The 10,612-nt window shown below is 25.7% G+C and overlaps 1 protein-coding gene across 1 annotated transcript; it reads right to left on the bottom strand.

Annotated features, from left to right (window-relative positions):
- Positions 1–7,622: 7,622 nt before the first annotated feature.
- LOC120075032 (bZIP transcription factor 44-like) lies at positions 7,623–8,924 on the bottom strand. The gene has a single exon (XM_039028176.1). The coding sequence runs from the start codon at positions 8,352–8,354 to the stop codon at positions 7,866–7,868; it is 489 nt and encodes a 162-aa protein (XP_038884104.1). The 5' UTR covers positions 8,355–8,924; the 3' UTR covers positions 7,623–7,865.
- Positions 8,925–10,612: the final 1,688 nt, after the last annotated feature.

Below are 10,612 nucleotides of genomic sequence, written 5' to 3'. Positions count from 1 at the left end.
ATTTTAGATTTCGTTTTCTTTTATTTTCCATTGGGCCTGGCCCATTTGTTCACATTTCAATGGAGGCTTTGGGCCGTTTTCTACCAATGAGCTTGGCCCAATCTCGAGCTCTATCAAAAAAAATAAGTCATCATTTTTATTACTTGTGTTAATGAATAAACATAATCAAGCATAATTAAAGTTCAAAAGAGCACAATTCAATTTTATAATTTACCTTTTCTAACCATTTATAATTAACCTTAAATAATATATAAACGGTTGCATTATAGAAAAAAAAAAGAAAAATTGCAAGAAGTTTACCTAAAAGGAATGAAAGTCATAGTTAAGAAATTGTGAGAAAACAAACGTAAATTTTTAATAACTAAATAGTCATCAAATGAAAGATTATCTACTAAGTTATATTGAAATTGGCCACACGATGTAAACTTAGATCGTGTTTTGATTGGATCGACTATGTATGTATGGATCACTAGCAAGAAATCGTTTCTTTTTTAATACTGCTCCATGAGTTCTGCACGCATTGTAGATGACAAGATCATGTTTGTCACAGATGCAAAGGGCGAATAAGGAATCTGGTGTCAACCCGTCATCGAGAATGGCCTGTGTTTCAAAAGTTGAATTTAAGAGTAGTTTAAATTTAGCATTGAATATTTTATCTATTTTAGTCCCAAAAAATTTAAAACTTCACCATTACCTCATTATTTTATTTCTAGATAGTGTTGGTTACATTTGTGCTTAAGACTGATAGGTAGATTAAGTTGGTCACTTGTGGCACATACACTTAACAAAAGTTTAAAGTTTAGGGTCTGTTTGGATTAACTTAAGAAAAAATTATATTTTTTTTCAAAAAATTCAGATTTATTTAAACATTTTTTTTTATTAAAAATTGATTAAAATATACTTGAAAAGTTATCTTGAGTTGTTGCCAAATACTCAATTTTTTTTCAAAATAACTTATTTTTTAAAATTAAACATTTGAAAATGTAATTCAAACACACCCTTAATTAAGTTTAATGTCGATAAATTGTGTGTATTTTTGCCTATTTTTTTTTTTTTTTGAAAAAAAACATGTAATTTACATTATTTGACCTTAGGATTTTATTTCTAAGTAATCATAGCTACATTTATGCTTAATTAGGATATAGCTTGAACCATTATACCTTTTAACATAAAGTAATGGTATTATATTGACAAATTTGCATACAAAGTTACCTTATTTGTTTGCCAATGCCATGCCTTTGCTACTTGTAATTTGTGTTGTTAATACTACAAACAAGAATATTAATTTAACATTCTCATTAATTAATATGATTATCTATATAACATCATACTAATTCAATAGAGGTTTGGTTCCCAAAATACCAATTCAATTGAAGTTTATAAAGAAAGATATGTTGTCATCGCCATCTTATCACTATTAATATATAAATTAAATAAAAGTAACAGTCAAGGCAAAAGAATGTCAAAGTCCAAGACTATAACAAATTAACCCAATTAGAAAAAATAAAAGGTTTAAATGTTACTTTGATTACTGTACTCTCAATTTTAATTTATTTCGATTCTTATACTTTCAAAAAATAGGAAAATTTTTATGAATAGAAACATTCAAAAACTATTTACACTTTATGACAAAAATTCTAAAAGTATAAAAAAAGTTCCAAAAGTATTCTTACACTTATAGAGTTTTTTTTGGTATAAAGTGTAAATATTTTTTATTTTTAAAAAGGCCCATTCGAAAGATTTATTTTGGTCCTTATATGTTGAACGTTTGTTCAGCTTAGTCCATGTGTTTTCAAAAGTTTATTTTGTTCCGTTAATTCATTTTGTGACATTTTTTTTAATAAAAATGAACTACAATTGAAATTACAAAAATCAAAATAAACTTTTTGAAGTAGATAGATGAAAATAACTAAAACAAAAAGAAATATAAAGACTAAAATAGTATTTATTTATTATTTAATAAAAAAAATATAAATTAAATAATTTAACTAAAAATAAAGGGTTGCTTTCAAATAAAGGAAAAATGAATCAATTTACTTATAAATATAGCAAAATGTCAGTATTCATCCATGATAAACCGCGATAGATATCTATAATAGTTGTAGTCTATCGATATTTATCAGAGCGATAGAAGTCTATCGAGTCTATCACTGATAAACAATTACGTTTTGTTATACTTAAAAATTATATATATATATATATATATATATATATATATATATAACATTACATCAACATTCACGTAATAAAAAAAAAGGTTACGTACATTTGAAAACAAACATACAACTCACAAAGAGAAAATCAAATGAAAAGATGTGTATTATAAAAAGAAAACATTAAAAAAAAAAAAGTTCAATTAAACTAATTTAAAAAAAATGGGGAGAGACCTACAGTTTTAGTTCATGAGAGTTGGAAATGAGGAACCTTTTTCTTTATTATTAATTATTATTTAATTTTGATAATAATAAAAATTGACCCTTAATAGAACCAAAAAGCCACCGACTCTCCACTCAGCTAAAACGAGTTCCAAACACAAAATGCCCTCTCTGCATTTTCTGACAATTATGTTCTCCTTTTACATTTATATCTCTTCCACGTTTTTATTATTATTATTATTTTTTAAGAGCTTCCAAAACACTTCAACATATATCTTAATTAACTCAATTCAAATAATTCATGTGGTGTATATTTATAAGTAAGACATTCTTTTATAATTAGATAATCTATCCGGTTGAGGATCGTATTTGGTTTTATGTTTGACTATGGATGACCTCACCCAAGGTTGAGGTCGAGCATCATCCTTAGGTCATTTTTTGGGCCTAAAATGATCTCTTGGGTCGGGGTATTGCATTAGGCATGTCCTGTTAGGCATTTGGTAAGGCTCGATTGAGGTTAAGGTCAATTACAGGGCCCAAGCCAACCCCTTTTTCTAAATTCATTTTGGTCATAAGTTACCACTTTCAGTTTGTATCATGTTTTCTTTTAAACCTTATCATTTCTATTTACCCTAGATGTCAATTATATTTTTCGATCCAAAATCACCCCTAACAAATATAATTAATGTGAATATATAATATGAATGATCCGTATACTAACTTATTTAATAGGAATAAAATATTGATTTTTAATTTTTTATGTTTAAGATTTATTTTGTTTAAAAAATATATCGGAATCGACATTTTTTTATTTTTTTTTTTAGTGGATATTAAAAAAATTCAGGAGATCAAAATGAAATTTGAACTTAATTCTAACGCTAAAATAAGGTTTTTAAAAATTTAATATTATCTATTTTCTTAAAAAAAAAAAAATTGGGTTCTAAAGTCTATAATTTCTCTTGATAAAAATTTCAAACTCAATCAAATAAATCAAAAAGTGACATAACTTTATTATTTTTAGATGGTCCAAATTTTTTAATAAGATATTCTTTTTCAATCTTCGAAATTATTTTCCTTCCTTTCTAATTATTAAACACCTTTTAACCTTATATTTTCTTAATTATTATGCAAATTAGTGCATAATACATAATCTCAGGTTCGTCGATCCTCTCGACAACATTGTGGGCTACTAATAAAATATGAATCTTAATTAAAAATAAAATACTTAATGCCTTTTTTAACTAATTCTTAATAAAACACCACATAGATCATTTCTTAATGATCGAAAAAAAAATCTTTCACATACAACAATTTTTTTTAACTAAAATACAACAAAGAAATTGGTAAAGGGTTAAATTTACAAAACAAAGTATATAATATTGATTTAATTTGTCATTACTTTTGAACCATAATAAAATATTGAATCTTTACTAATTATATAAATACTTTATAAGTTAAAAATAATATCCATTAGATTAGTTGTCATGTTTGGTAGCTATTGCAATTTTTTTTTTTTTTTTTTGAACTATTTTATCGAATCAATATAATGAGCTTACACATTTTGTTATATGTCAAAATTGCCCGCTCTTTCATTATTTGCATACTTCTAGGTGAAGAAAAGAGAATTTTCTCTAGATTTGATGTACAATCATTATTGAATTGTTAATAATGAATGATTAGGAAATAACACTTTTAATTTATTTGAGCATCACTTCACATGTTATTTCACCTTTATTATACTCAAGCTTCCAAATCTTCCATAATTAGCGCGATTTTGTACAGTTAATTAATTATGTTATGTCATTCTATGACACAAAATTGGTCAACTTATAAATATCATTTATGCTATATAAAAATATTATACATGTTTAAACAAGCAATAATTCAAGACCAATATTGAAATAGTGTTGTATTATTAATTGTTACAAAAAAGTCCTAAACATTATTATATACCATTGATGTCAACTTAAAAGTAAATATTTTTAAATTTTAAACATTTTAGGAAACTACGTTTTGTAAATTTAAAAAAAAAAAAAAGAGTTTATTTATATGTCCGTTGAACGATGCTTATATAAACAATTTTAAGTCATGAATAAGAAATGTGACATTATTATAAATATTTTATTCTATACAAAATGCTACTTTTGTTTTGTTTTAGTCACAATTGTCGACACAAGCATACTTCAACTTGTATAAAATTTATACTATCGACTTAGAAGTTAGAAGTTTGATATCCTCACATATTATAAAAAAAAGAAAAAAGTCTCAATTAATTAAAACCACGTATATTTCTAACATATTAAGTAGAAATTACAATGACATAGGAATTCAATGGTTGTATTACATAGATCTAAATATTTTCTCTTTCACCAACGTTAAAAAATTTGGTATTAAATTGTAGAATGAAAACATTTTTTTTGGTCGACCCTCTTTTTAATTGACTTAAATATAGCTCAACTGATTAGTGACGTTAACTCTAAAAAGTAATAATAATTTATATCATCAATCAAAAAGTCAATCAAAGCTTGAATCTTCATTGTAACACGTTGACCTAAACAAAAGCAAAGCAACATTTATTATTGGTTGAAAGATTAAATCTAATATTATATTATTTGAAAAAAAAATTAGTGGCTTTCAATATTTCAAATAATGATAATAAAATTTTCATTATATATATATATATATCTTAGAAAATAAAGTTTCATTATATCTTTATTTTTTAAAAAATTAATTTATATAGTTAAGTATTATGTCTATCTAATTCTCGAGTTTTAAAAAGTTTAAATTATATTACTTAATATTAAATTATATTCAATTTAGTATTTTAATACATGACATATCTTTTCTTGACTTCATGTGGAAGGAGAAATTGAATTGCAGATTGTCTCAATTATATGCCTTAACTAATTAAACTATGTTAGAAGTTGATATAATATCTTCGAATCTATTTGGTAGGAAATTTGAAAACATTAATTAGAAAGCAAAGAATTCAATGAAAATATAATTATATTTCATGTTTCCAGATGTGTGTTTAGTACCAACTTCTAATTTAAACAATTGTTTAAAATATATTTAATATTATATTTATAAATCATAAAATTAGTTGTAGTTATCCACTAAATATTAGTTGACAATAAACTATTTTTTTATGAATATATTTTATGTTAAATTTTTTTATAATTATTATTTTGTAATGGTATATAATTTATAATACGTATTTTAAATTTTGAATAATTGAATTGAGATGGTAACATGACATGTTTTTAAATATTTTATTTTATTTAATATAATTCTGGATTTTAAAATTCAAAATTCAAATTTTTTTTGATATAATGAAAACATAAAATCTACTGTTTTTAGAATTTATACGGTTTAGATCATAGAATTTGAAAATAATTTTTAAAAATCAAATTTGAGTGTTTTCTAAACACGTATTTGATGAAGTCAGTGAATTTATAAATATAAAACACAACGTGAATTCTCAACCAAACGGATCCTTAAATTGGAAATAAAAATTATTCTTAAGATAAAAAAAAAATTAAATGTAAAAATTGAGAAGTGATTGGGAATGGAAAAAGGCATATTTGAACCCCAACCAACCATATGCATATGGTTTGAGTGGGAAGCCAACATGTCCCTTTCTTTCAAATTTTGGGCCAATTATCCAAATTACAAGTAATATTGTTGACCAATCATTTATCAAAAAGCTCTTCATAACCAACCAAAAGCACTACTATATCCCTTGTAAAATCCTAAAGAGTACAACTATAATATATCTTATTTTCCCTTTTTTGCTTTTGTGTTTTGCCCTTACTTTATTAATTCAAATATAATTTTTTTCCCCTTTTTACTTCATGTTTGAATTAGCCCTTTATAAACAACTTCAAACAATCAGCTTGCTACAAACAAATTTTAGTACTATAATATACTTCATTTTTATTTACATTATAATTTTACATTCATAAATATTCCTTTCAATTATAGTGGAGCCCACTCCATTTTTTTTTAAAAAAATATTAATGTGACAACCAGTTAATGAGAGTAGTATCCCTATTAAGGTGGTTTAAAAAAAAAATATTCCTTGACATAATTTTTTTTTATAAACACATCACGATAATATTCTTTAGTTATGAAACAATTTTCTCTTTACTCTAGTTTGGATTATTGTAGTCCTAGGTTATCATAGTTTGTTAAAATAGTTTGTATTGGGGGTATGAATTATTTTAGTTTGGATTATAATAGTATGTGTTTGAGACATAAACTATTTTATTTTGAGAATGAAGTAGTAAACATTGTAGCAAAGAATAAAAGAAATGGTAGAACGTAAAATAGTAAAAACTATAGAAAATAGAGAATATGATAGCAAATATGGATTTTGAAATAGTGTTAACTATATTTAATTGAGGGTTTTGAAACAAGATGTGGTTATAATAGTCAATATGGAATACTAGAAATGGTTCTTTTTGTTTGTAAACAATTGAAATAGACACAAAATTTTTAGCCGTTTATAACTAAATACAAATGATTCCGAGGTTGGTTAAAATATCATTTTTTTAAAAAAAAAATTTAGTAGTTGTAATTTCAAATCTATAAATATATTCTTATAGTATATTATCTTTTTGCATGAAAAATATTATTATTATTTAATCAAATTTAATAAAAATTACTTTAAAAGGGACTAAGATCTATTGAAAGTACACTAAAATTGGACATTTCAAAATTAAATAACTAAATTTAACTTTTATTTAAACATGTGAACTAAAATTGGACATTTAAAAGTACTAAATTTAATATTTATTGAAAGCATAAAAACCAAAATTAAACATCAAAGAAATGACTATAAAATTTTAAAATATATGAACTAAAATGGTATTTTAACGTATTCTAATTTTTTTATTAGAACAAACTCATCCCTTTAGAAATTAAAATAATGATGAAATTGCCGACTCATGATTAACTTGTTAAGACACCAACATCTTCTTTAGTTGAAAGCCACACTCATGCTCTTTATTTGGAATATAAAATTAAAAAAAAAATAATTTAAAGAAAATAATAATAAAGAAAAAAAGTTCACAATACATTTCACATTTTTATATGGAAATATCTTTTCATCATTAACAAAATTGGTTTACAAAAAAGGTCAAAATTGGTAAGTTTTTAAATAAAAATGACAAAAAATGTTTCAATCTCCAATCATGATTAAAAGGTAATAATTAATTAAAAAAATAATAATAATAAAGGAGAGAATTAAGAGTTTGTAAATATGAGGTTAGATGCATAAACAATAATAATTAAAGAGGAATGAGTTTGATAAGATTTGCTCAAATGCTCCCTTTTACAAAAATAATTTCAACTAAGACCCCATTTCTACTTCCCTTAGCACATCTGAATCTGATGAAGATTGTTCCAATGTCCCCAAGGAAATCACCAGAAAGATGATTTCACATTTTTCAAACACACAGATCAGATCATGAAATTAAGCTTCAGAACTCAATAATGGAAGATATCAGCAGCAGCCATGATTGGCTGGTTGAAGTACAGGAAATTCATCGAGTTCATGAAGCTATCGGCGGCCACATTTGTCTGAATCTGAAAAACTTCCTCCTCCGTTTCTCCAAATCCGCCATTGCTGCCGCCGCTGTTGATGCAATTAGCGATCTCCTCGAGCGATTGCAATCTCTGAGTCAGTTCCGCCATTTGAGCTCTCAGAACCGAGTTATCGGCCTCGATGTTCATATAAAGCTGCGATGTAATGTTGATATTTGAAAGAATCTGAGCGTTATCCTTCCTTAATTGAGTCACTTGCACCATCAATTCGTCCAGATGTTGTTGCTTCCTCATCCGAGATCGTCTCGCTGATTCGCGATTCGATTGCATTCTTTTCCGTTTCCTCTGATCCATCAGAACCTGCAAATCCTCTTCAGAGCCTGAGTTTTGAAGCTTAATGGAACCAGAGGAATTTCCGCTTGCAGAGTCCATAGAGATGAAGTTGATAACAATTAAATTTACAGCAGAGCACAGAACACAAGACACAGATTACAGATTATAAATGATCTAATCTAACGTAGAAAGAGAAAACCTAAATCGAAACGACGAAGATACCGATACAAATGAAATTAACTAAGAATCTCCGAACCGGCAATCGATCTGGTGTGATCTTGCTAATCTGAGGGAGAGGAGTGAAAGAAGTTCATGAGAAGACGTAGAACCAGTAAAGGAAGACGACGGAGAAAGATTGAACGAGATGCGTGCGGCGGCGGAGAGAGGAATTGATCATAAAACCGGAACGGAGAATTTCACTGAGAATTGGAGACATGAATCTGAAACATCAAGAACAAGAGATTGAGCATCTAAAAGGACGGGGAATGAAATTCCGAGGAAACGGCAGAAATACGGCGGCAGTGGCGGAGAGGAGAGAAGGAGGAGGTTGGGGAAAGTGGGGAAAGGGTGAATTTATAGAAGAGAAAATTATTGGAAAATGCGAGAAAAATTAGGAACAAAATAGAAAAATTGGTGAATGAAAGGAAAAAAGGGGAAAAAGGAAATAAAAAAAAAAGTGAGGAAAGAAAGGACATAGGAATCTCCAACTCAATTGGGTTCGGCGGGACACACCAAATTTATTTTTCTTTTCTTTTTCTTTATTTTTCTAATTGATATAAAATCCTATTTTTTATAACCCTCCCATTTTTATCTGGTTTCCATAGGAGCCACAAGTTTTTTTTTTTTTTTTTTTTTATATATATATAAAATTCTATATTTATATAATATAATTATTTATACGTCTCAACACATTTAATCGACATACAGATGTATTAGTAACAAAGAAGTATATAACTCTAATTCCCAACTTTAAAAAACATTAATTTAAACAAATTTCTTGCCTCAAAATTATATATTTCAATACTATTTTATTTTTAAAATTTTAAATATGATTGAACCTAAAAATGAAAAAAGAGAGAGTTTTGTTGATCTAGATTTTGATTTTGGTCTTATAAATTATTAAGTCTGAGTTTAATTACTTTTTCTTTTCAATTATTTTTACAAATTTTCATTTTTTGTAAAGGTTTAAATACAACTTTAGTCGTTAAACTTTTGGTTTTTGTTTATTTTGGTCATTATATTTTTAAATTGTTCATTTTAGACTTGTAATTTTAACTTTGATTCATTTTGATCCTTATACTTTAAAAATATTTATTTTAATCCTTAACTTTGATTTATTTTGGTTCTTATATTTTTAAAAAGATGTCATTTTAGTCCTTACCTTTTCACTTTTAAAGAATAAAACGGTCTCTTTTTAAAAATCGAAGGACCAAAATAAACCAAAGTTGAAATTACAATAATTAAAACAAATATTTTTAAAATATAGGGATTAAAATAAATTAAACTTGAAAGTATAGGTACCAAAATGAATATTTAGGGACTAAAATAAAAAAAAAAACAAAAAATACAAGACCAAGACACTCGGAAATCATTTGAATTTTTTTTGTCATTTTCAGAAGAAAAGAAAAAAGAGAACAAGGTTTTTTATTATATATTTTTAATTATCAAAATTTGACAAAAAGTAGACGTAGAAACAAATAAGTTCACGTAATATTTATAAAATTAATTTTTTAAAATATAAAAACAAAAAATAAAATAGTTATAATTAAATTAAACAAAGCAAAACCAGAAATTTGCAATTGCTCCTTAAATCATCATGAATGCGTTTTACATAAGTTTGGTTTTCCTAATTTATACTTTAGACATATTAAAGGCTAGCAGACAAATAATTATGTATCCAAGTGGATGATTGTGAATTTACCTTACACGACTTCAATTTCCATCTTTCACCCATTAAATATTTTAATTCTGTTTTTAGATTTTACTAATATATATATATTTTTTATGTTCTTGTTTGTTAATAATAATTATTTTATACGTGACTATAGTTAAACTGACATAAAATCTGTACTTTCAACCAAAAAGTCTCCACACTACATATCGTTGAACTATATATACAAAAAAAGAAATATTCAAACACATAAATGGATGATGGAGAATACACGTTCAATTAGAACATGAAATTCTAAAAGTATGATATGTATGATTCACATATTATACTAACCTTTATCAATCTGTGAACCAAAACTCTTCTAGAGGTAATATAGTAACTTCGTCGTCACAGTGATAGGGTTGTCAAAGAGAGAGTATTTTGAGAGTGATGAACTGTATTTATAGACTTTAAGCTTACTCTTTAT

Source organism: Benincasa hispida, chromosome 4, assembly GCF_009727055.1.
Source record: "Benincasa hispida cultivar B227 chromosome 4, ASM972705v1, whole genome shotgun sequence".
Lineage (NCBI taxonomy): Eukaryota > Viridiplantae > Streptophyta > Magnoliopsida > Cucurbitales > Cucurbitaceae > Benincasa > Benincasa hispida.
The sequence above is the reverse complement of the archived record's forward strand: the minus strand, read 5'-3'. Positions and strand labels throughout refer to the sequence as shown.

Bases quoted from the DNA above. Each gene is read 5' to 3' on its own strand.
- LOC120075032 (XM_039028176.1), bottom strand. From the start codon at position 8,354: ATGGACTCTGCAAGCGGAAATTCCTCTGGTTCCATTAAGCTTCAAAAC.